Source organism: Schistocerca serialis, chromosome 8 (assembly GCF_023864345.2).
Source record: "Schistocerca serialis cubense isolate TAMUIC-IGC-003099 chromosome 8, iqSchSeri2.2, whole genome shotgun sequence".
Lineage (NCBI taxonomy): Eukaryota > Metazoa > Arthropoda > Insecta > Orthoptera > Acrididae > Schistocerca > Schistocerca serialis.
Window position 1 is genome coordinate 493,799,513 of NC_064645.1, and position 27,930 is coordinate 493,827,442.

At 40.0% G+C, this 27,930-nt stretch overlaps 1 protein-coding gene across 2 annotated transcripts in view; it reads left to right on the forward strand.

Annotated features, from left to right (window-relative positions):
• LOC126416279 (uncharacterized) overlaps positions 1-27,930 on the forward strand; it is a 212,181-nt gene that overhangs the window by 158,088 nt on the left and 26,163 nt on the right. For both annotated transcript variants that reach the window (XM_050083923.1, XM_050083924.1), the window contains exons 7-8: positions 18,563-18,691; positions 25,766-25,897. In XM_050083923.1, coding sequence (XP_049939880.1) covers positions 18,563-18,691; positions 25,766-25,897 — 261 coding nt within the window. The remainder of the gene's footprint in view (positions 1-18,562; positions 18,692-25,765; positions 25,898-27,930) is intronic.

Genomic DNA, 27,930 nt, shown 5'->3' on the forward strand with positions numbered 1-27,930 from the left:
AGAGGTGGTAAAACCAGAGGCGCCATCTGATGCTTGTGAATACATCGGCCTGGTTCGGAGTGCTGCTTGTGTACCCAAGGGGGGAGTCAACTCATGAAGAAGGTGCTTGCTGCTTCCTCATGGAATAACTGATTTGGTAACCCATGTACTGCCACCCAGACATTGGGTACCACCCGACTGCCACATATGATGCGACAGTCACTTCACCTTAACGTCCACTATTGCAAAATGCAGCTGGCAGGGAGAGATGCCACAGCCAAGCAACCAAGCACAACAGTCATGCAGGAGCCTCTATGTACATAGTTACTGCCCAGAATCCCCTCAGTCTGCTCTCACACCTCATGCCTTCTACTATACTAGGTAGAAATGTACTGTACCTGTCATGCCATGTGGCTACGCCATACGCGGTATCTTTGTGAAATATTGTCCTGGAGATTGTTAAATACACTTGTCCTCTGTATCCACACTGTGAACTACAAGGAAGGTGAGATGTCTTCTGACATTTTTGTACCACATTGTGATTGTGAGTTGTCCCTTGAGTGAAATGTGGTGGTTTTTAATATGCCACCAAGTGGCAAGCTGTGAATTGAAAGAGTGGCACTCCCAGCTGAAGGTAGCTTGAGAGTTTAACAGTGACACAGAGCTACTGGTGTCAACTAGTTGCTGAACGTATTTATTGCGCAAAGCAAGTGTGATGAACTGTATCGTAGGTGACATCACTGCTGTGCGGGACTCAGTTGAAGTCACATTGATGTCCATTAGGAAGGGACAGGAAAAAATTGGTGTTATTTTATGGCGAAAATCGGTATTATTTTTTCCACTTTTCAGTGTTATTTATCGGTATTATTTTCTGGCAAGCTTTTTCTATTATCAATTATCTATTTTTGTCATATTTAACCATTTTTCAATGTTATGTTGAAAATGGAACTATTCCTAAGATATGGTGGGCCAAACATGAGATAAGTGTAGAGAAAAATTATTTTAACAAAAAATTTTGACACAAATAATTATTTAAAAACAAATACCAAAGATAAAAATGAAAATAACAGTAGACAATTTTTCTCACCGACTTAAATATTTATGTTACATAGTAGAATTTTTCATGCCACCATTGCTTTGAAATGGCATACTGCAACACATACACTACAAAAGAAATAAATAATCGAAAATCATATAGTGGTCATTCATACGCACTCGCAAAAGTCAATAGTTGAAAGGCCACTAGTGACGTTATGACTGCTAAATGTAGTGCGACAGTTGAACATGGAACAATTCAACATTAAATGTGTCACTGACATCATTAGATTTACGACACTACATTTTATTATTATTTTGAGCTTTCCCTCATTACAGAGGCTTATCTCCAACATAATAATTTACTTGGAAATTACAATACAAACAATAAACATTCTTAAACTATAATCCCAAAATATTTCTCCAGGTGTTTCGATCTTGTGTGTCCTCTTCCTCTGCGCCCATTCTCCTCATTATGTGCTGTACATTTTGGTGCCAGGTTGTCATAGGTCGTCGTCTTCTTCTTCTTCTCTCCTCCGGTTCCCACTCCAGTATCAATTTTGGTATTCTGGTTTTCTCCATTCGTCGTACATGCCCGTACCACTGTAATTTCTTCCTATCCATTACGTCATATATTCTTTCTTTTATTTCCATTCTTCTTATTACTTCGGTGTTCCTTATCTTTTCTTTCCTGGAGATTCTTGCCGATCTTCTCCAAAAGTCCATCTCTAGAGCTTGTAATTTTTTAATGTGCTTTATGTTAATTGTCCAGGTCTCCGTTCCATACAGAACCACACTCTCTAATATGGATTTGTATATTAATTTTTTAGTTCTGCTCATTACATTCCTGCTCCATAAGACTGAGTTAAGCATCCCAATGACCCTCCGTCCGCTACTAATTCTTTTATTGATTTCTGACTCTGATTTTCCCTCAATTTCTAAAATGGATCCAAAATAACAGAAAGTGTTTATCTTTTTGATTTTCTTTCCTTCAATGTATAGCTCATCTGAATAATTAGTCAAGTATTCTGTTTTTTGGTAATTAATCTTCAAACCCCAAGTTTTGTATGCTACTGCTAGTTGATTGCACATATAGTTAGCATCCTCCCCATCTTGGGCTACGACTACTTGATCATCAGCAAATAATAAATGATGTAGGTAAACTCCATATCTTATTTCTAATCCCATACTATTATGTTTATGAGACCATGTTCTAAGGCTAATATCTATATAGATTTTAAATAATGATGGTGACATGGGACAGCCCTATAAAAGGCCTTTGCTTGTCCTAAATTTCTGTGAAAGTTTATTACCAACTTTCACTTGGCAAATGTTATCTTTATACATCTGTTGTATTATTTTAATCAAGGAAGGGTTTATGTTTGCCATATGTAGTGCTCTCCAAAGTAATTTTCTTGGAACAGTATCATACACTTTTTCTAGATCTATGAAAATTAATCATATATTTTTTGATTTTTCCCTATGTTTCTCCAAAATCTGTCGTAATGTGAAAATATGGTCTACACATGATCTCCCAGCCATGAATCCACATTGTTCTTCTTGGGTTCTAAAATTTTTTTCCAGTTTCTTTTTAATTACTTTCCCAAAAATTCTCATTAATGTGTTTGTAACACAAATTCCTCGATAGTTTGAACAAATTTTGCGATCCCCTTTCTTAAATATTGTATTAATGTAACCTAGCTTCATCTCGTTGGGTATTGAATCTCCATGTATAATTTTGTTGAAGAGCTGTGTTATCAGTTTCACAATTTTGTCACCACCATATTTCAGACACTCCAGATTGATATTGCCTGGTCCCGGTGATTTACCATTCTTTCCTGTTCTCAACGCCTGAAGTACTTCACTTTCTAAAATCTGGATCTCATCATCTTCATGTCCTTTATCTTCCCCTGTTCCTTCTTCTAGATATTCTTCTCTATCCTCATTTAATAATTTTTGGAAATACTCTTCCCATTCCTTTTGTGTTATCAGTTGGAGATTAGTTTTGCTTTTTGTATCCTGTCGAAGCCCTTTCAATACTGACCATGGTTCTTTTGCTCTCCCAAATTGTAATTTGCTATTCACCTTGGCACATGTTCTTTCCCATGCTTCATTTTTTGTCATCCTTATTTTTTTCATCACTTCATTCTTCTTTTCCTTGTATATTGATCTTGTTTCTTCTGATTTATCATTCAACCACTGAAGGAATGCATTTCGTTTTCCTCTAAGGAATACCTCTAGTTCCTCTGACCACCACTCTGCTGCACGGTTGTGGTTGCTATCTTTTTTACCCAACACTGCCGTTGCTATGATTTTCACATTAGCTTTTATATAGTCCTATATTTCCTCTGTACTTCCTTCAAATGATTCAACCAGTTTCCTTTCCATCCTGGCCGCAAAGAGTGTTCTGATACTTTCGTCTTGTAGGCTGTCAATATTAAAAGGTAAATTTTCATCTTTCTCAGTCTGGTTCGTTTTATTTATGTTACTTGTATCACTCCTTGCATTCTTCCATGGCCAGAAAGACTTCATTTTAACTAGATAGTGGTCTGATCCACACTGGGCTCCTCTATAAGATCTGACATCTACTGCTTTGAAACTACTTGTTTGCCTAATGATAATATAATCTATTATAGAACGAAGTTCTTTGGTGTTCTGTTGCCAAGTATATTTATGAATGTCCTTATGTTTGAAAAATGTGTTGGTAATTTTTAGATCAAATTGTTCGCAAATTGCAATCAATCGTTCCCCATTGTCATTATATTCGTCCTCTCCATGTTTTCCTACTATTCTACAAGATTCTCTAATTCCTACCCTTCCATTCAGATCTCCCTTGATAATCAGTCCCTTTCTTCTTGGGACACTACATTTTGTTGAAAAACACTGATTTTGCGTTACTTCCTTAAAAACCGCCGAATTCGCATTACTTCCTTAAAAACTGTTGAATTCGTGTTATTTCCTTAAAAACCACCAGATTCGTGTTATTTCCTTAAAAACCACCAAATTCGCGTTATTTCCTTAAAAACCACCAAATTTGTGTTATTTCCTTAAAAACCACCAAATTTGTGTTATTTCCTTAAAAACCACCAAATTCGCGTTATTTCCTTTTAAACCACCAAATTCGCATTATTCGTCGCATTATCATCTAAATGAGTTTTTCCAGTCCCTTCCATTAGGTCATGTCAAGACAAATGTTTTTTGTCTAGATCATGGCAGACAGATGTGAGACAGCCTTCCTTCTAGCATGCTTCACCTTGTACTCACCTGTTGGGGCAGTTGTCTCTGACGTGTGTTCGAAAACAGTCTACATGTGATGGAAACAAGCATTGGTTGCAGGGGGGGGGGGGGGGGGGGGCGGGCAGAAAGACTTGTTTCTATGTTTATGAGATTAAGCTGGAGTGCATCGATTTTGTGCACTACTTTGCCACATCTGCTGTGTCGGCAAAGTTGTATCCCATTCCTGAGTCTGATACAATGGCTGCCAGCATGCCACAGAATTCTAACTGACAGCCCATTACATGTGATGGGGAACTTTGAAGGATTGGGCCTATTTTAAAATGTCCTCCAAAGTAGGATCCTAAAGTTATAGAGCTTTCTGATGCACTTCCTTATCTGGAGCTGCCCAAATGATTGCATCCCTAATCATCAACTCCACATGTAATTCCTTATTTACTGGAATCAGAAAACAGCATTTCCTACTAAATGCTTGCTGCAATTCAGCCACCCACATGCAGTATGACTGATTTCGCTGCTTATGACCCTGATAAAATTCCACATGGAATGCAGTGACATGGCATTGTTGGTGAAAGTAGGTAGTTACTAGAGCATACATTCTGTCAAAAGCCAGGTGTTCTGATTCTATGAGAGGGACTATTTTGCATAAGGGCTGATACACGCTGGGTAAGATCTGCAACAGGAAAAATGATTTTACCACAGCTGGATCTGTTATCTGGAATGCAGAAAAGTGCTGCCCGAGGTGCTTTTGTATGCTTCCCATTCTTCCGCCGTCCTGTCGTAAGTTGAGAAGGGTGACTGATGTATAGCCAATGGCCTGGAGAACAAAGCTGACAACAAGGCTTCCTGATAGTTCTGTCCCTCTAACAGCAGTTACAGAAATTGCTGTAGCACGACTTCCATCAACACACTTAGAAAGGTAGCCTGTTGTGCAGGGTCCATAGTTATGTAATGAACACAAAAAATGCCCACAATCATTGTATTCACAATAGCTATATTGCAATATAGTTCTAGCTCACACATTAAACAGCATGAGAAATGAGAGCTGACTGAAAGCAATCATCAGACGGTGATGGTATATGTTGACAGCATGTCGCAGGTGGCACTGGGAGGTTCCTGCACAGCTGTGGTGCATGGTCACTCTGCCATGGTGTCTCCTTATGGCAGCCATGCTTCAGATTAGCAAATGCAGAGTGACTGTCACGTCGTATGTGCTAGTCGTGCAATGACAGCCAATGTCAGAGATCTCAGCTGGTGCTCAGGGTCTAGGTGGTAGCCCAGAGGGTTGCCACAGTAAGAAACTCTAATAACATAAGTTTTGGATGTTGTTAGAGGCACCTGTGGAACTAGGGATATTAAAGGAAGTCCACATCATCTAATATATAATAGAACTAAAATATCAAAGCAAAGGAGATAAGTGAAGTTTTTAATAACCATTTTTCAAGTATTGCTTCTATTATTTCATCACAAATTACTTTAACTGTGCTGTCTTTTCCCATCGAGTGAGTAAGAGTCAGGCACATCACTATTTCTAATGCCAGTGACTCAAAAAGTAGTGCTGAAAATTATAAGTGGAAATAGCATTTCACATTCATGTAGTATTGATGGCATGTCCAATTTTTTGTTAATAAGTGTTGCTCTAGAAATTGTAATTCTGTTCTTTTCTGTAGCTAACAGTTCCCTAATTACCAACTCTCTCCTAGATTTTTTCAGAATTGCTTAAGTTATTCTTCTGTGCAAAAAGGAGACATAAATGATGTTATCAATTATTGACCAACCTACATTCTTTCTGTCACATCGAAGAGCTCATAACAAGTAATTTATTGCCATGTAATTTCATTCCTTGAAAAATATTGATTGCTCACAAAATATTAATCTTTGTCAGTATCAATGATATTCTCCAACAGCAGTGTAACTAAGATGGTGTTTTTTTTTTTTTTTTTTTTTTTTTTTTTTACACCAGTAACAGCATTCCACTATGCCATCTTCATGCTCCATATGTACAAGGGTGGTTTGAAAAGTTCTCAGAATGGAATAGAAAAAAAGTACTTACATCACTGAAACTTTTTTTATATTTCAATGTAGTATCCATGTAGATTACTGCACTAGGTCCAAAGATGTTTCAGTGCCTTGATCCCATCTCGAAAATGAGTTTCCCCCAAGCTTGCAAAATAGTTGTCAGCTCCGGCAGCTATCAGTTCTTCATTTGAAGTGAATCTTCATCCACCAAGAAAAATTTTCAATTTTGGGAAGAGATGGAAGTCTGATGGAGCCGTATCAGGTGAATAAGGCAGGTGTGGCAGCAGTTCATACCTTAGTTCATGTAATTTTCCCATGGCGACAACACGTGTGCGGGTGGAAGAGATGGAAGTCTGATGGAGCCGTATCAAGTGAATAAGGCAGGTGTGGCAACAATTCATACCTTAGTTCGTGTAATTTTCCCATGGCGACAACACGTGTCCGGGTGTGCATTGTCTTGAGAGAAGATGTCCTTCTTCCCTGCTAAACCTGGCCATTTTTTTGCATGTCTTTTGTTGCAGTTTGTCCAGGAGTTTAGCATAATATTAACCAGTAATTGTTTGCCCAGTGGGGAGATAATCTACTAACAGTATCCCCTTAACATCCCTGAACACTGATGCCATGAACTTTCCCGCCAAAGGAATTGTCTTTGCTTTCTTTGGTGGTCGAGAATCAGCATGTTTCCACTGCACTGCCTGTTGTTTTGTCTCTGGGGTATAGTAGTGCACCCAAGTTTCGTCTGCAGTTACAAAACTGCGCAAAAAGTCTCCTAAAACGGCCCAAACATTGTTCCGATATGTCCTTTCTCGTGCGTTTTTGAAGCAGCATCAAGAGTCACGGCACCCATCTTGCAGATAATTTTTTTTCATTTCCAACTCTTCAGTTAAAATGTGATATACCCTTTCATATGACATCTGGCAAGCGTGAGCAATTTCATGCACTTTCAATTGGCGATCCTCCATGACAATTTTGTGCACGTTTGCAATGATTTCTGGAGTAGTGACACATCTTGGCTGACCATTGCACGGATCATCACCTAAACTCTCCTGACCAAATTTGAATTAATTTTTCCACTTGGCAACAGTTGAATATGAATGAGCAGAGTCCCCCAGTGTATTCTGGAAATCGGCATGAATGTCCTTTGCTTTCATACCTTTCTGTATGAAGTACTTAATCACTGCTCAAATCTCGATTTTTTTTCCATCTTTGCAAATCACTATGCAGGAACAACAACAGAGCCCCGTCACTGCCACATCTCTCTACCAAAATCAGTGATGTGGCACATGGTTACAGGCAACAGTCCAATTAATATCATGTGTACAACTCGTTGCGCTAGAGCTGACCTCTCGTGGTGATCATGGGAACTTTTCAAACCACCCTTGTGTCTCTAAAAATGAACAATAATATCATACTGTGCCATGTATCCCTGGATTTTGTGAATTCCAACCGTTTCAAAAGTTCTTCACTTGAAGACTTGGTAGACTGCCTATGATGGATCAACAGAGATTGAAATATCAGTCTGGTTTTTGCAAAAACAGTTTCATAAACGAACTTCTTTTCTTTTATTAATAAAATTCAGGATGCATTTAATGGTGAACATTCTGTCTCTGGTCTTTTCATGGACTGAATAAATCCCTTGACTTTGTCAATCACTTTCTGCTGATTGAAAGGCTAGAGTTACTTGGTATTAGAGACACTTGCAACCTGTGGTTTCAGCCATACCTCACTAACAGAAGAATGTGGCTGAATTCTCAAACAAAAATGATATTAAAGTTCTACCAAATGAAACTTTTCTCAATTACCGTGTCCCTCACGGGTCAGTTACGAGGCCCTTACTTTCCTTCTTATTTATCAATGACATAGCTCTGAATCTGCCTGACACCTTACCTATATTGTCTGCACATGACACAAATGTCCTTATGCAGAATCCATCTCTTCAGGCTGTAAAGTATGTAGTAATATATTCTATCAACAGGCTAATTTTCTGGGTACACAAAAACAGTCTATTATGGGACATGTCCAGTAAGTAAGCAATGCATTGTTCTACTGCCACTACAGCACTAGTGTTGCAGTTCTGCACATTCAGACTTACCTCTCTGGTTCATTGTCTTCCCACTGACACCATTACCGCTTGATTTCATTACTTTTGCATTTCTTAGTTATCATTCAAGATGGTTAAGACAGTCTCTGAGCCAACTTATTGTGAAGTGCTTTCTGTAATACATTTTTTGAATCCAAATGATGTTAAGCCATCTGAAATTCATCAGCTTGTTGAGATTTATGGTGAAAATGTAATGGCTGATAGAACGATGTGAAAGTGGGTAAGACGATTCAGTGATGGATGAACCAGTGTTCATGGTGATGCATAGAGTGCATGGCCTTCTGTTGTCAGTGACAGTTCAGTTGATAAAGTGAATGAGAAAATTTGTGAAAGCAGGTGGTTCACTAGAAGAATCCTTCATGATGAATTTCCAAAAATTTCAAAAACTTTTTAATCCGTGATTGTCCCAAATCACTAGAATTTTGCCCAGTTGTGTTCCTGTTTGGTTCCAAAAATTCTTCCACAAAACGAATCAATTGCACAATGCTTTGACATTTCTTACCCAGTACAGTGATGAGGGAGATGAGTTTGTAAACAAAATTGTACTGGTGATGAGAATCTGGTTTGTCAACTCACTCCAGCATCAAAACAACAGTCAATGGAGTGGAGGCTCTTATTAGCCCCTTTTTTTAAAAAAAAAAAAAAAAAGAAAAAAAAGAAAAAAAAATTGGAATAATATTGTCAGTACAAAAAAATCATGTGCACTGTGTTCTGGGACAGACAGGACATCCTATTTGTTGAGTTTGTTCCCAAGGCTGAAACCATCAATGCAGTATGATACTGTGAAACATTGAAAAAATTTCAATGCACAGTTCAAAACAAAGGGCATAGACCCAGTGGCGTAATCTGCCTCCTCAGTCTCTTCATGCCTTTCTTGGCCATGGACAATGTCATTCTCCAGTGGAACTGCAGCAATTTCGTCCACCATCTTGCTGAGATCCGACAACTTCTCAGCCTTCACCCTTTCCTCTGCATTGCTCTTCAGGAAACTTGGTTTCCAGCTATGTGAACCCCCGCCCGCCGTGGCTATTGGGGTTATTATAAGAACCGGTCAGCTTATGAGAGGATATCTGGTGGTGTCTGCATCTATGTTCTTCACGCCCTTTACAGCAAGAGTGTCCCTCTACAAACACCTTTAGAGGCTGTCGCTGTTCGGGTGTGGACACCTCAGGCTGTTACTTTCTGCATTCTGTAGCTTTCCCTGGTTGGTGATGTCCTGCAGCATGTCCTGGCTGCGCTGATAGCCCAATTGACACCACCTTTTCTGTTACTGGGCAACTTCAATGCCCATAACCCTCTGTGGGGTGGATCAGTGGCAACAGATCGAGGCAGCGTCATTCAGCAAGTGTTGGCACTGCTCGACCTTTCCCTTTTAAATAATGGTGCCTTCATACCAGTGGCAGTGTGGCACATGGCATGTACTCAGCCATCGACCTTTGGATCTGCAGCCGTAGCCTATTACCATCTGTCCAATTGAGTGTGCACGATGACTTGTGCAGTAGTGACCACTTTCTGATCTTTCTGTCACTGCCACAGCGTCACTCTTCTGGGCACCCCTGTAGATGGGCGGTGAATAAGGCTGACTAGGACTTGTTCACCTCCATTGCCACTATTGAGTCTCTTTCCAATGATGCCTTTGATGCGGTGGTTCACTCGGTCACCACTGGCATCGTTACTGCCACAGATTCTGCCATTCCCTGTTCTTCTGGGTCCCCTCGGCAGCAGACTATGCCTTGGTGGTCGCCTGAGATCGCTGAGGTGATTAAAGATCGCAGGCAAGCACTCCAGCGTCACAAGCGGCATCCCTCATTGGAACACCTCATTTCCTTTAAACGGTTCCAAGCGCGAGCCTGCCGCCTCATTCGCCATCACAAGTAGAAGTGCGAGCCTGCCGCCTCATTCGCCATCACAAGTAGAAGTGCTGGGAAAGATATGTCTCCATCATTGGCCTCCATATATCTCCATTGCAGGTTTGGGCCAAGGTTAGGTGCCTCTATGGCTATCAGACCCCCGTCAGCATACCTGCACTTTCACTGAATGGAGCAGTCTGTACTGACTCTGACACAATTGCAAACTGCTTAGCAGAGCATTTTGCTCAGAGTTCCGCTTCTGCAAATTACCCACCGGCCTTCTGCTCCCTGAAAGAGTGGTTGGAACATCGAAGCCTTCCATTTCACATGTGGCACCCTGAATCGTACAATGCTCCATTCAGTGAGTGGGAATTCCAAAGTGCCCTAGCTGCTTGCCCTGATATGGCTCCGGCCCGATTGCATCCACTGTCAGATGCTCAAACACCTCTCAGTGGATTGCCAGCGACGCCTCCTAGACCTTTACAACTGTATCTGGGTTGAGGGTGAGTTCCTGTCGCAATGGTGGGAAAGCATCATAATCCCTATTTTGAAGCCTGGGAAGAACCCACCAGAGGTGGACAGCTACCGCCCCATTAGCCTCACCAACGTTCTCTGCAAACTACTTGAACGAGTGGTGAGCTGGAGGCTGTGTTGGCTCCTGGAGTCTCAGGGCCTTCTGGCTCCATCCCAGGGTGGTTTCCGCCAAGGCCGCTCAACGACAGATAATTTGGTGTGCCTTTAGTCTGCCGTCCGAACGGCATTTTCCAGGCGCCAATGCTGGTCGCTGTCTTTTTTTATTTACGGAAGGCCTACGATATGACCTGGTGCCACCACGTCCTCACAATGCTGCATGAGTGGGGCCTCCATGGCTCGCTGCCGATTTTTATCCGAACTTTCTCTCCCTATGTACCTTCCGTGTTCAAGTAGGAGGCTCCTGTAGCTCCTCCCATATCCAAGAGAATGGGGTCCCACAGGGTTCTGTATTGAGCGTTCCACTGTTTTAGTGGCTATAAATGGCCTGGCAGCAGCTGTAGGGCCGTCAGTGTCCCCCTCCTTATACGCTGAAGATTTCTGCCTTTATTTCAGTTCCTCAACCATTAATGTTGCTGAACGCCGATTACAGGGAGCCATTCAGAAAGCGCAGTCATGGGCTCTCGACCATGGGTTTCACTTCTCTGCTGGCAAGACCTGCATTTTGCACTTCTGTCGGTGATGGACAGTCCACCCTGACCCTGCCCTTTTTCTTGATGGCCATCTACTACAGGTAATCAAAACGTATCACTTCTTAGGACTGGTTTTCGACACCCGACTAACATGGCTGCCCACATTCGTCAGCTTAAGCAGAAGTGGTGGTGGTATCTTAATGCCCCCCGCTGCCTGAACAACGCCACTAGGGGGGGAGGGGGGGGGGGGGCAGATCACTCTACATTGGTGCAGCTCTACAGAGCCCTATTTCAGTCATGTCTTGACTATGGGAGTGTAGTGTTTCATTCGTCAGCACCCTCAGCATTGAAGCTTCTTGATCCTGTGCACCACTGCAGAGTCCATCTAGCGATGGGCGCTTTTCGAACAAGTCCAGTGGCCAGTCTACTAGTGGAGGCTGGAGTCCATCCATTGCACATCAGGTGCCGCCAACTGATCGCCCACTATGCAGCGCATGTCCATAACTCTCCTCAGCATCCACATTACTGTCTTTTGTTTCCGAGCACTGTGATTCATCTCCCGGAACGGCGGCCTCAGTCAGGGATATTGATCACTGTACGTGTCTGTTCCCTACTGTTGGAACTCGAGTCCTCTCCTTTCCAGCCTCCATGGTGTATGCATCGGCCGAAACTGCGGGTGGACCTGTCGCATTTTCATAAGGACTCTGTTCCTCCTGAGGCACTCCGCGGTCACTTCTTCTTGATCCTTGATGAATCCTAGGGTTCTGAAGTCATCTATCTGAGGGCTTACTGGTTGATGGTCGTGTAGGCTTTGCCTGTGCTCACGTGGCCCATATCGAACAGGGCTCCTTGCTGGATGGCTGTGCAGTGTCTTCACTGCCGAGCTGGTGGCCACCTCTCGTCCCCTTGAGCATGTTCATTCCTGCCCCGGTGTGTCCTACATGGTATGCAGTGATTCGCTGAGTGGTTTACAGGCTATTGATCAGTGCTACCCACGCCATCCTCTGATAGCCTCTATCCAGGAGTCAGTTTCTGCCCTCGAACGATCTGTTCGATCAGTAGTATTTGTATGGACCCCAGGACATGTCAGAATCCCGGGAAATGAGCTCGTTGACAGTGTGGCCAAACAGGCCACTCGTAAGCTGCTTCTGGAGATTGGAATACCCAAACCTGACCTCCGATCAGTGTTACGCCACAAAGTTCTTCGGATTTGGGATGCTGAATGGTGCATCTTGGTTACACCCAATAAACTCTGTGCCATCAAAGAGAGCACAAATAAGTGGAAGTCTTCACTGCGGGCTTCTCGCAGGGACTCTGTGGTCCTATGCCGCCTTTGCATTGACCACACTTGGCTGATGCATTGCTCTCTTCTCCAGCGTGAGGCCCCACCATGTTGTCGTTGCGGTTCACGTTTGACAGTGACCCACCTTATGGTGGACTGTCCACATCTTGCCGCTCTAAGTTGGAATTTTAATCTCCCTGACTCCCTTCCTTCTATTTTAGGAGACGATGCCTCCATGACTAACTTGATTTCACATTTTATACGTGATGCTGGTTTTTATTCTTTGGTTTAAGTTTTATTTCCTGTCTTTTGTCTTCCAGTGCTTTCTGCCCTAGTCCTTTGAAGTCAGAGATTTTAATGTGTTGCAGAGTGGCTGGCTCATCCTTTTTTATCCTCGTGATCAGACAGCCCAGGTCATCTGCTCTACTGTTTTATGCTCTTCTGCCTGTTTCTTGTATGTCTGTGTTTTTTATATCTCCTGTTGTCCCTGGTGTGTTCAGCTTTGTGTTTTTTTTCTTTTTGTCCCTCTCGAACTCCTGTGATGTCATTTGTATGTTTTCCATTTTATCCCATGGCCTTAGTTCAATGGAACAAGGAACCGATGACCACATAGTTTGGTTCCTTTCAACTTCAAACAAACCAATCAACCAACCAAACCAACCAAAGGGCATGGAATGCTCAGTCAAGGCATTTTGTTGCTTCATGACAATGCGCATTTCCATTCTGCTGGTGTCAGTCAAAACCCGATTCATCAATTTGGTGGAATCTGTGAACAGTTCTAAACAAAAGTCATGGAGAGCTCAGTCACAGCATTGTGTTGCTTCCCCATTCTGTTGGTATCACTCAAAACCTGATTCAGCAATTTAGCTGGGAGTAGTTAGATCACCCACTGTATAGCCCCAATCTCACATCTTCTGACTACCAGTTGTTCTTGAACCTGAAGTGTGATTTTGGAGAAAAGTGCTTTGACAGTTATGACAAAACAAAAAATAGTGAAACTTCCTGTGTGCTGGACCAAGACTCGAACTCGGGAGTTTGAGTCTCAGTCTGGCATACAGTTTTAATCTGCTAGGAAGTTTCATATCAGTGCACACTCCACTGCAGAGTGAAAATTTCATTCTGGGAACAAAAAATGGTGTTTAGCAATGGTGTCTTCACTGGTGGCATCTTTCTATGGAGAGGGCATAGAGAAGTTGGTTTACAACTATGAAAAATATTTTAACAATGTTGTTAATTACTATGTAGAAACATGTTTTAAGGAAAGCTCTTTCTCATAAAAACAAATTTTAGTTTGAAAAAATAAATGTCATGAGCTTTTTTTTCCTAAATTGGTCTTTACTTTTCAGACATGCCATATATTAAACAAAAGCAAAACTGCTCATACACTTTCCAGTTCCTCCAAAAGTCATCCTTCCTGCATAGATCCCATTCTAATTGATGATGAAACAATAGAGCAAGTCAGTGAGATTAAATTTCTTGGGGTGAGGACAGACAATAACATACAAAGGAATACTCGCACAGAAAATCCACTAAAGAGATTGAGCAATCTGTGCTATTGTTTATGGATTCTTAGTCAGTTCTGTGATATCTGAAGCCCAAAAACAGTTTATTTCACTTTAGCATACTGGATTCTCTCTCAGAGATCAGGGTTTGGTAAAAATTTTGTGATGCAAAAAAGGCTTTTAAAGATAACGCAGCAGGCTTCGTCACATTCCTCTGCTAAGCCTTTTATAAAGGAATTGAAAATACTGCCTGTTCCCTGTGAAGTACCATCTTGCAGAGTGTGGCTTAACTAAAATCAAACATGCAAAAGGACTGAGCTGGGGTTTTAAGTATGCATCATTCACCATTTGACAAACTTTATTCAGTTAAAAAAACACTATATATGCTAAGAGAAACAGTACAATAATTAAGAAGGAAACAATAATTTGGATATTATCGACAATTTTAAAATAAAGCAGGGCCTTTTATCAAATTATAACTTTTTATAGACAAGTTCATAAACTGGAAATCTTTAATGTCAGATTACGACCAAATGTTACGATCATTTAAACCACAGACTGTTGATCTTTTAACAAGGGGCACAGCTTAGGAAAGCATTAACAGGCACAAATAAGTTAAATACATTTTTTCATTACTTTTGACACAACCATTACAAACTTGCCCCACTGGGCTGACTCAACATCTAACAATCGTGAAGCTGATGCACAATGGCCTGAGTTTTAGAATAAGAAAAAAAGGTAATGTCAGGACTAGACACTGCCTCTATATCTCCAGTGAGAAAAAAATTCTGGCACTGCCATAGCTAACTTTAGAATTCAGTGAGTGAAGAAACAAATTTCATACTTGATACTGTAGCCTTTTCTTTTACCCTGCTTTTTTAAAAAATAAGGAATAACTGTTTGCATGTAGGCACCGTGCATATGAAATACAGTCAACTGTGACCAAATCAAGCATGAGGTCCATAAAGCCAGTGCTGTTACAGCCCCTGGCTTATAAAAGAGAGAGGGCTACCACATTAAAATAAACTATTAAACCAAAAGAATGAGCAGTTGACAACATGTGTAGCTTCTGATAGTAATTAAAAAACTTGGCCAAGTTTAAAAACATATTACACTGTTAAAACAAGAAGTACCAAACTGGCGGAGGATAACTGGCTGCTTAGACACTTAGAATGAGAAAAACAGCAGTTAACATAAGAGAGGTACTAGATTACAATTACAGAAGTTAGTGAGGGATGACTTCCATTGACTGCTTAGGCCTTTAGAATGAGAAAAACCACAGTTATGTGAAACAGTTAACAGGTTACAATTACATAACTTCGCAAGCATCGACCACCTCAGTGAAGATGGTACAGGCTGGTGTGGCATATAGAATCACAGAGTCCCATAAAGTGGCATGCCACACTGTCCGTGATGCTTGAACAGACTAAAAGTGCAGCTAAGTCTGAGCCACCACTACACACACAACACTGCCATAGTTACAGCACTCATTACCAATTCCTCTCCGATTTGGAAAAGTGCCGGGAACAAGACTAGCAGGGCAGTGAGACTCTTACATGGCTGGAACTACCACACTCACTTGTAAAAGTTCGATCTAACCTTTCAGCAAAGAAGTGGGTTTCTCAGAGCCAAAATTCACCCTAGATGAACAAGCAACAAGGGAGCTTAATTCCACGGCCATGATCAGCAACGAAGTACAACTAGATTACCACACGGCAAATTAATTGGTTTCAGAAGTCTTGAGTGAGCTCTATACTAAGAAAGTTGTAGAACACACACAAACTTCCCAAAGTCAGTATGCCTCACCACAAATTCAAGCCATATGCACCCTTGCTACCAAGAGAGGAGGACGTCACCACCCAAGCGCCATTGGTCCCAGCTCACTACTCGCCATAGCGACACCTCAGTTCCCCAATCACACCACCACCACCACCACCACCACCACCACCACCACCACCAACCATCACATCCCCTAGATAAACAACACACTCTATACCCCAGCTGCAATTCATGCAGACAAGATGGGCAATTTATAAAAGGAAAAGGAGCTGACACAGCCTACCGTCCATATATGTGTTAGAAACTGTGACTTTTGTTAATACGAGATAATGTACATTTGTTTGAGATCAATAATTTTATTCACAGCCATGATACACGTTGATTAATAGTTTAGTTGGTGTGGAAATATGGGCAGTGTGCTCTACGATATCTCTACAATATAACCTTTATCAGTTAGGGAAAATAGAAACACATTTTATTTTAATTTTTGGTGTTGTTAACTTGCAGTGAATAAAGTTTTTGAGTGCAAATCTAGTGCAAATCTAGCCTGATGGACAGTATTGTGTTCAGTTATTAGTTTATTATCTCGCTTAAGCCAGTTTCTCTAGCAGTCTTGTGTAATTTACACTTTAAAATTTCTATCTCATATTGAAGATTGTTGCTGCACTATTTGGAGCTGCTGCTGTTGTGGTCTTCAGTCCAGAGACTGGTTTGATGCAGCTCTCCATGCTACCCTGTCCTGTGCAAGCTGCTTTATCTCCAAGTACCTACTGCAACCTACATCCTTCTGAATCTGCTCTTGGTCTCCCTCTACAATTTTTACCCTCCATGCTGCCCTCTGATACTAAATTGGTGATCCCTTGATGCCTCAGAACATGTCCTACCAACCGATCCCTTCTTCTAGTCAAGTTGTGCCACAAATTTCTCTTCTCTCCAATTCCGTACAATACCTCCTCATTAGTTATGTGATCTACCCATCTAATCTTCAGCATTCTTCTGTAGCACCACATTTCAAAAGCTTCTATTCTCTTCTCGTCTAAACTATTTATCGCCCACGTTTCACTTCTGTACATGGCTGCACTCCATACAAGACTTTTAGAAACGACTTCCTGATACTTAAATCTATACTCAAAGTTAACAATTTTCTCTTCTTCAGAAACGTTTTTCTTGCCATTACCAGTCTACATTTTATATCCTTTCTACTTTGACCATCATCAGTTATTTTGCTCCCCAAATAACAAAACTCATCTTTTACTTTAAGTGTATCATTTTCCAATCTAATTCCCTCAACATCGCCTAATTTAATTTAACTAATTCCATTACCCTCGTTTTGATTTTGTTGATGTTCATCTTATATCCTCCTTTCAAGACACTGTTCATTCTGTTCAACTGCTCTTCCAGGTCCTTTGATGTCTCTGACAGGATTACAATGTCATCAGCAAACCCCAAAGTTTTTATTTCTTCTCCATGGATTTTAATTCATACTCCAATTTTTTCTTTTGTTTCCTTTACTGCTTGCTCAATATACAGCTGGAATAACATCGGGGATATGCAACAACCCTGTCTGACTCCCTTCCCAACCACTGCTTCTGTTTCATGCCCCTCGACTCTTATAACTGCCATTTGGTTTCTGTACAAATTGTAAATAGCCTTTTGTTTCCTGTGTTTGACCCCTGCCATCTTCAGAATTTGAAAGAGAATATTCCAGTCAACATTATAAAAAGCTTTCTCTAAGTCTACAAATGATAGAAACGTAGGTTTGCCTTTCTGTAATCTATCTTCTAAGATAAGTCATGGGGTCAGTATTACCTCACATGTTCCAGTAGTTCTATGGAATCCAAATTGATCTTAACTAAAGGTCAGCTTCTACCAGTTTATCCATTCGTCCATAAAGAATTCGTGTTAGTATTTTGCTGATAGTTTGGTAATTTTCATACCTGTCAACACCTGCTTTCTTTGGGATTGGATGTATTACATTCGTCTTGAGGTCTGAGGGTATTTTGCCTGTCTGATACATCTTGCTCACTAGATGGTAGAGTTTTGTCAGGGCTGGTGCTCCCAAGGCTCAGGTCTTAATGTCAAACTCGTCACACAGTATCATATCACCCATTTCATTTGGAGCTACACAACTAAAATTAACAACCAACACAGTGTAGAAACAATAAAATAAAAATTAGCCCTATTAGCTTTAGATAACAGTTACAGTGATAACTCTGAACACTTTAACAAGAAATAAAATTATGAACTGCTTTATAAACACTAAAAAATGGCAGTAGAGCTCTGCATATAGACAGACAACCAAGTGGCCTCTTCTTTTCCCTATTATATGTCATTTGTTGCTGTGTCCAGTAGACAGCTAATAGTGCTAAATATGAATAAATGACAGTGTTAATGAGTTTTAAACAAATATACAAAGGCTGAACAAATTAACAAACTGGAATCTTAAATCTAGAATCTGAACTATGAATTGATAGTGTTGAACATCAAATTTCTATTTTAGATTCTAAAATTTTGTGACATTCCTGTGAGTAGAAATCTGTAATACCAACTTTAAGGAATACTGATTTGATTATTGGTTTTATGATAAAAATATTTGTTTTACAATTTCTCTCCCTAAGATGAAAAAGAACTTGCAGTGAATGGCAGTATTGATCAAGAAAAGAAAGACCCTCAAAGTGCCATACAGAATGACCAAAGAAATGCAAGAAACTGTGAATCTGATCAGTTTCCTTCAGAACTAATGACAGGTGGGTACAGAATATTTCATGTGATTGAGTACAACTTACATCCATTATGGAGTGGAAATGTATCATTTGTTTGTGCTTTTAAGTATTGCATTATTTTTGTGTATGCCTACAGTTGCTACTTAATTGGCATGTTTTAATTTCTGAATAATGTGAACAGTACTTCAAAAAGAAATACTTCGCATTTTGGACCTTGTATCCTGAATTCAGAATTGTTTGCCTGTGAAAATTTTACTGCATCTAAATGTTTTATGCAAGGCATTTGTTCTTGGCCAATATTAATAGCTGAGTTACCTTGCTTTTATAGTCATGCATGTAACTTCACTGTGTGTTTTACCTTAAACTTTAAAAAAATTGTCATGATTCTTGATTTCAGAGACTTTCTTAGCATGACTGATTAGCTGTAGGTTCACAGTTATCCATATGTGTTGACATTTCCACTTTATGCAGAAAACCTACAAAGCATGCAAAATTGAACTGTCAACTCAGTTGGAGACCTGTAAATGCAGAATAGGTCTTGATTTTGCAGTAATGAACATTAACCAGTATTCACATCTGATACCCACATGTGAGCCAGAACATTATGTCCACTGCCAACCTTGAAGTTGAATGCTGGCTTGTGGCATTGCGGCTATGTGGCATATACATGAAGCTAAGATAAATTCCCAATCACTATAGTGCTGATTTGAGTGGCAAATAGGGAAGTTCACTGACATAAGTGACTTTGACAAATGACAGTGTGTTATGCTTCAGTGCCTGGGAATGAGTGTCTTGGAAATGGTGAAGCTAGTTAGCTATTCCCATGCTTCTGTCATGAGCAACAATGGAAAGTCGTTGTAGGACAATGAAATCATGAACAAGCAACAAGGCATTGGTTGTTCACACCTTGTCATAGAATGTGGAGGTAGGAGGCTTGCCTACTGTGTAAATCAGGAAAGGCTGCAGTGAAAATCTAATGACAGAGTAGCATGCTGATATAGGCACAAGTGTTTCAGAGCACAGCATTAAGTACACATTTTTGAACAACCAACTTCATAGTAGATGATCTCTTAAAGTTCACATGTTGACCAATCATCTTCAGTTACAATTGCAGAAATGAAATGAAATGATCGTACGGCATTGTTGGCCAGGAGACCCCATGCAGGGTGTTTGGTCGGCGAAATTGCAAGTCCTTTTTAGCTGACGCCACATCGGCAACTTGTGATTCAATGATGATGAAAGACACACAACACCCAGTCATCTCGAGGCAGAGAAAAATCCCTGACCCCGCCGGGAATCGAACCCGGGACCCCGTGTGTGGAAAGCGAGAATGCTACCGCAGGACCGTGAGCTGCGGACACAATTGCAGAAGTTACAGGATTATTGAACTGGACTCCAGATCAGTAGAAACATGTCATGTATTTACCCAACAATAAGATGACCCTGAATCATAAGAGAGTCCCACTTTTTTTAGGAGACTCCTTGTGAAAGTTTTATTTTTAATGTATTGTGACTAATCACATTTACAAACCATTTTCTTATTGCAAAGTATGTTAAGATCTACCAAATGCAGTTACTACCTATTGTAATTTTTTTTTTTTTGAGACAGCTTGTGTAGTTCTGGTATGCAAGTAGTTTTTCATCAAAAGTCACAGGAAGTCACTGAGCTAGTGCTATTCTGCATCATAACATAAGTTTCACCCTGTTCATTGTCATGCAGCATTTTGTACTTGTTTTGAAATTTGTGACACTTGTAGTTGAAAAATTCGTCTTATTCTCAAGCAGTTTCATTAGGATAATGTCTCAACTAATTGGGAAATCTTAATAGCATTTCTCTTGCACATACGTAACAACCTGCTGTTCCATTTCTTGAAACCTTCCCTGATTTGGTCTGCTGACAACCTGCTGTTCCATTTCATGAAACCTTTCCGGATTCGCTCTGCAGAAAGCTCGGTTTGTAGAACCAGTGATCAATATTTTATTCTTCACATGACCCACCTACAAAAATTTGCTTCTGTGAGCTCAAATTTTCTTCCTGCTGGACAGTTCTTTATAGCCTCTGTGTCACAAATACTATTAACTTAAAATTAGTTTCATATTATCTCCATGGATTAATTTTGAAATACAAACTAGCAGAGTTGCATTTGTCAACAGAGTCATGGCTGTGATTTATGTTCATTAGTTATTACTACAATGTACTGTTCTTACTGCACAAAGCAACATGAATCACAACAATTTTTCATCCTCTTGCCTTCTTAGAGCTGAATTGGCAGAAATCATACCACATTGGGCTAACAGTGTGCTTCACCATTTGTTACCAATCTTGAAAACCATGCTGTCTAGCAGTAGCTGGAGGAAAAAGCTTCATCCTATAGTTGGGGAAGAAAGGCAACAGATAGTTAAACCCCATGTTTCACTCTATATACTGAATTCATAACTGTACAGCATCTGGAAATTGCAAGGTTAGTCAGCTCTTGTTGTGTTACTGTTGTGAGCATCTATCAAAAGTGGATGAAACATGGTGAAACTATGAAGATGTGACAAGGTATTGGTTGTCCACACCTCATCATAGACTGTGAAGATAGAAGGCTCGCCTGCTCTGTAAAGCAGTGTTTTAGATCACACCATTAAGCACACATTAACATGGGCCTCAGCAGAAGATGACCCCTTAGTATTCACATGATGACACAAGACTTCTGATTCCATAGGGCATAGGATCATCAATATAACACTGTGGATCAGTGGAAGCATGTCAACTGGTTGGATGAATCACATTTCTTGTTACATCATGTCAGTGGTTGTGCCCAGGTAAGCTGATACCCTGGTGAATGTTTGCTCGTAGCATGTACATGCCCCACAGACACAGGCCAGTGAGAGTAGTAGTATGCTGTAGGAGAATTTTGCGTAAACTTTCATGTCACTTTTGATAGCGATCAAAGGCACCCTGACTGTTGTTGACCACAAGAACATTATTGTGGACACTATTAGAAATAATGCATCAGGTAAAACAATAAGTGAAACAGAACATTGTAAATTTTTTAGTTTTTATATTAATAAGAACATGAATTATAAGTTACGTATTACATATTACAGGTTCAAGGTCTGCCATTTTTGCATTATGGATAATATCAGATTTTTTTAAAGAAAATTTCAAAAGTTGATTTAGTTTTCTTGTTTTCATTCATTAATGTTTTTGAGCTTCATATTCTTGAGTAATTCGTGACTGAGAAAAAAAAAAGTGTTTGTGGCACAGAAGCATGTAATAAGGTAATAAAGTATATGGTGTCCATTGTAGAGCCTCTGGTAGACAGCTCTTCTATCGTTGGTCATACTAACAACCACTTCAGAGCAGATGTACTCCTGGATGAAGGTTTTGTCAACAAAGAACCACAGTTCAAAAACAGCAGTAATGTTCATGAATACAATTCTAGATGGAGAAGCCATTAATATTATACATTACTTGAGCGTAGTGTGGTGCAGATGTGTGAGGTATTTGATCATGAAAATCTGTGACCACCTACTCACTGATGTAACGAATTTAATAGATCATCAGATTAACTTTAAACAAAAACTGTTATTTTATCTGCTTGAGCACTATCTCTGGAGTAGCATTTCTCCATATTTTTTGTGGAGAAAGTGTGTTATAACTGGTCTGTTTCACATCACATCCAGAGGACTCAATCATAATCCATGGAACATGTAAAGTAAAACAAACTTCAGTGACATTGTAATCACTAAACAACTGCATGTGTCACTTTAATCTGTTTACTGACTTTACATAAGAACAAAACCTCTTAGAATTCTTGCAGATCAGTCAAAAAAATTTTACCCTCATATTGACTGAATGGTTTTTGCATTGATCTCTTTATGCTCATTTAGGTTTTCTTCAGCTTTTGTTTCTCCACAAGGTTATGACTTCAGGTAAATTTGTGATGTAGCTCTCTTTGCTTTTATGGCAGCTTCTAATGTGGCTATTTAGCCACAGTGATTCCTTCTTATGCCTCACACATTGCTTGACATGCACTAGTCTACAGTGTATTGTTCAACACCTCTAAGGTTATCCACTACATCTTTGTCTTCCACAGATGCGTAGTAGATGGTGTCTGCTCAAATAATGTGGAATCTGTTTCTTGTCACATTTTCTGAGTACATATTTTTCTTATTTTTCTTATCATTCCTTTTTACTCCTGTAGTTGTTTATGCTACAATGGCCATATGATCACAAATAGTGTCTACTTGTTTATTAGGAGCTCTAACACACTGCCCTCACAAACTGATACTCTAACCAACTGCTCAAAGTAGTTTTCAAAAAACAACAATGGAAAATCCAGGACGGAATGTAACAGTATTATGAAAAGGATAGTTGCTAAACACCATATAGTGGAGATGCTGAGTTGCAGATAAGCATAACAAAGAGACTGCCAAAAACAAAAAATAAGCTTTTGGCAGACAAGGCTTTCATCGAACACAACTCGCACGCACAAAACCATAGTCTCTGGGTGCTGAGATCACACTTAGCAACCAGAGACTGTGTGTGTGTGTGTGTGTGTGTGTGTGTGTGTGTGTGTGTGTGTGTGTCATCTCCAACAAAGGCCTCATTGGCCAAAAGCTCATTTTCTGACAGTCTTTTTGTTATGCCTATCTGCGACTTAGCATCGGTGCAATATGGTGAGTAGCAACACTGTTAATTTGCAAAAAAAGACATTCAAAACAATCTCACTGTAATCCCTATCCCTGGCACTTAATTTAATTATGCCAGTGTCCTATTCTACATCTGAAAAATAGAAATCTCCCTGTACGTGTCTTACAGTAGCAGGATCAGGAAATTATTTTCTTATACATTCTGCCATTCGAATTCCCAAAACTAGTGGTCCATAAAAGCATCCATTTACCATTTTTGCCCCACTTCTGAGCTCGCCTATGCCTGGACTATGTCACATTCAGAAGCTGTGATAATGTTACCAGATATTATCTACAGCAGTGAATACCCTGCTACCTTTGGCATATGACCTATCCATGTTATATATTTTCCAATGTGAATTTAAGATTTCCTTGCTGTTCACTTCCAATTTCATCCAGTTCTCTGTTGTTAGTGCCCACCTATGTAGCTGAGTGATCAATATAGATAACTGTGATGCCGTGGGCCCAGGTTCTATTCAAGGTACTGCTAGGATTCTTCCTTGGTGGGAGGACTGGAACGTGTTCCACAGAACCTAGTGATGCAAATTGTGGAGCTACTTTAGTCAGAAGTAGCAGCTTCCAGATGTGCAAAACTGACAACTGCCGTGAGAGCAGTGTACTAGCCTCACATCCTTTCATACTTTATTCAAATGACACCACTGGCAGAGGATGACAAGTTGGCCAGTCATTCCTGGTAGACCTGTATGAGACCAAAACAAAGGAGCTTTTCTTCTTTTTTCTATTGCTAGTAGTGCATGGACCTTATTACCTTTAATGGACTAAAATAATACTGAGGTGTTACCCTAGATGCTTCTGAAGTTAACTAGTATCACATTTATATTTTCTCTTGCTGTTCTTCAAGGAAGAATGTGGATCTCTGCAGTTATGTAACATGGGTAATCTACTCCTCTTCACAATTATGGTAAGCAAACCATCATCAAGTATAGGAAGTTTCTGCTTCCTGTGTGATGGATTCCTGACCTATTGAGGGGAGGGTGCAAGAATAAAGTGAATGGGGACCTTTACAGTTCTCTTAATCCATAGTTGACATCAATAAATTCACAACAGAGAGTCACAAAAAATTGCGTAAGCTTTTGGTTTATGCCTATTTGGCTCCAAACCAGAGGACCTTGGTTGTTACTGGTTCTAAGGTGGAAATTGTGAACATGTTTCCACCCCATGTGTGAGGCTAGGTGTCCTTGCTAATACGGCGATCTGCCTAAAGGAACTGAAGATCGCCCCAGGATCTAATGGCAGGTATCATTTGTGCTAACCTGAGCTATGATTTATAGCTGGCCGCACCCAGTGCATTCAACAGACCATTTTTTCATATCTCAGGTGAGGTATCCTACAGTGAGTGCAGACTGACCTTCTTTTCTGATATTTCTGCTATTTTCCTTTGGGACTCCATTTCCAGTGTACCTAATGAATCTCTATGTTTGTCAGAACTTTGTAGGAAAATCCCATGTGGGCTTCGATGATCTGTTGAGAATAGGAAGAACCACTTCATTTCTGTTACTAAGGAATAGGGGTACAGGCTCAGTCTTCCACTTACAGGTATGCAAAATTTCAATATCCTGCTGGTAATCCTCAAGTGAGGAGAAACATGTCAGATTATGCTCAGTAGCATCAGGTTTTAGAAGTGCCAAAAGTGCCTCAGCTTTCACCTCAGGGAAAAAGCCTGAAATATGTCAGCTGTAGCCAATATGGCTTACAGCTACTTCTAGACAGTGACCAGTTTCCCTAGTTTCTTTTCACACAACTAGCTTATTGCCTAACCATTCTTTATTATACAGAATTGTAAAAAAGAAAAAGAAAAAAAAAAAAAAAAAGACACCCACAAAAGAATGTGCTAACCCAAGAAGTCAGAGCATAACTGATGGGACTCCAACATCAAGAGCTACATTCTCGTTCTTGTTGCACTGTTATCAGTGTGACGCTACACTACTAAAATTAATCACCAAAAAAAGAGAAAAAGCAAGAAAATAAAAATTAGGTCTAGTAGCTTTCAGATGACAGTAACAGTGATAAATCTGAACACTTCCACAAGAAATAAAATTACAAGCTGTTATATAACCACTAAGTACTGACAATACTGCCCTGAACACAGCCAGACAACCAAATGTGGTCTCCTTTCCCTATCATGTCATTTGTTGTTCTCTCTCCAGTATTCAGAATAAAAGGTGTCAATGAGTTCTTAACAAAATCATCAAGAATGAACAAATTAACAACCTGGGATTTTAAATCTAAAATGTGAACTATGAAATTATTTTTATGAAATACCAAACTTGTATTCTAAATTCTAGATTTTTTGCGACATTCCAGTGCGTGTAAGTCTGTAACCTCATCTTTAAGGGAGACTAATTTAGTTGTTAGTTTTATGGTAAAAATAAATGATTTACAATTTCTCTCCCTTAGATGAAAAAGAACAAACAGTCTATGGTATTATCAATCCAGAGAATAGTGAACCAGGAAGAAATATACAGAAAGACCAAGGAAATATGAGAAACTGTGAATCTGATCAGACTCCATCAGAACTAATTAAATCAGGTAGGTCAAGGAACATTTCATGTAGTTGTGTACTACTTACATCTTGTACTATGGTTTGGAAATGTATCATTTGTAGTTATAGGTGTCTGCAGTTGCTTCTTATGTTAGTACATTTTAGTTTCTGCATAGTTTGAACAATAGTGTAGTAAAGAAATGACAAAGAGCTACTTCCTATTTTTGACTCTGTACACTGACTCATAATTATTGTGTCTGTATACAACTTGACTCGAATTCTATATTTCACAAAACACATTTGTTCTTATCCTTGCAACTCCTTCACTGTTCTGTGCATGTTGATTTTGTACTGGATGTAATTCTCTCCTGGAGAGCTATGGCTGTCTGAAGTTTTGATTTGTAAGTCACCTTGTTTGTAAATCTATGTTTCCTGTATTCCCATTTCTTCCAGATCCCATAACACCTGTTGGATCCTGTGTACTTTGGTCCTCTTAATTACAAGAAAGTATATTATCTGGCACGTTAACCTCTTCTCTTGACAGTGCTTGACATTATTATCTTTATGTTAGTAAACAATTCCTGGTTCATTCACCTTCTTTATTGACAGTCTCCTGTTTTTCGAAGGCTTTCTGAGAATCCTCTGTTTCACAAGGTCTAGCCTCTTAGGTAACCTGATTGCCACAAGTTTTAAACTTTCTGCTGTGTATAAGGCTTCAGGGCTGATCACTGTCTGGTTATGACTCATATTTATGTTGGTCAAAAGATTCTTCTTATTGTGGATGTTCATAGAGTGCATGCTAACTTCATCTTATTTATATGTGCAAGTATTTGAGTCTCTCTGCCTGCTTAATTTTCCCACATTCTCTTGTCATCCAACTTGAATCTGTTTTGATATTTGTCCATATACTGTATCTTCTTGATGGAGATATGTATGTTATTTTAGTGGCTTGCCTCTGTAGTTGCATGGTTTGGTTAGTTGCCTCTTCTAATGATTCTGGTAATATCACAATATTGTCTCCAGTTTCCAGACAAATTGCCAATATTCTTTTTTTTCCCCAGAAGTCCAGTCATATTCCACTCACTCCTTACATTACTTGTCACCATTACCAGACCATTTGATGAAGGACACAATTACAGAACAAAGCAGATTCCCTGACTGACTCCATTTAAATTGTAAAGGACACTGAAAGCTATCCTCTGAACTTGACTTTGGATGTCATATTGCTTAAGGTCTGTGTAAAAAATTAACTGGATTTTCTATCCAAACTCATCTCCTCCCAAATTTGGAACAGTATTGGACTACATTCAGATTCACAGGTCTATGAGTATCATTCAGAATTCTTGTTTCTTTGTTTTTGATACGCAATAACCAATTTCATATTCAGGATTTTCATCTCACATACTCTCACCCTTCTGAAGCCTCCTCAGTACTCACCAGTTTGTGGATTACTCACAGCTCACAAAGAATGCTATGCTGATGCCAGCACAAGCATTTTGCTACTTTTCAGAGCACATTGTTGAACATGGGGCTCTGTTGTAGGATGGTGCACGCAGGAAAGAAGTAGATACCCAGATAGCATGGAACAATAGAAATTTATTTCTATAAGAAAGCAGCAAGAAAACATGAACAAGGGAATACCAATTCTCTATGAAAGAACACAAGAGATTGGCCTTATCTAATAAGAATAATTATTAAGCATTGAGTATAGTTCTACAAAGTGTGTGAGAAAGCACGCAGCCTGTCACCATAGGTAACTCTGCAAGGTGAGAATCAGTCATGCTCACCGTTGTCCCAATCAGTGATGCACTGGCGTTGTCTTGGTCTGGGAGCACTGCATCATAGACTTGTCATTTACTTGGAATGAAAACTCAGCATTTGACTGCAGGCAGCAATCCTATGAAGTCTGTTTAGCATATGGATACCATGGAGTGGGTGGCATCACATGATTTGGCAGATATGAAATTGTGCCGGCTGTGTCCAGCAATCATGGTGCCCTCCTTACTGCATTGCATTGATGTCAGGCAGCATCAGCTGTAGGCGTCTGGCAACAGAGTGACTGCACAGGGCAAAGTTGTGT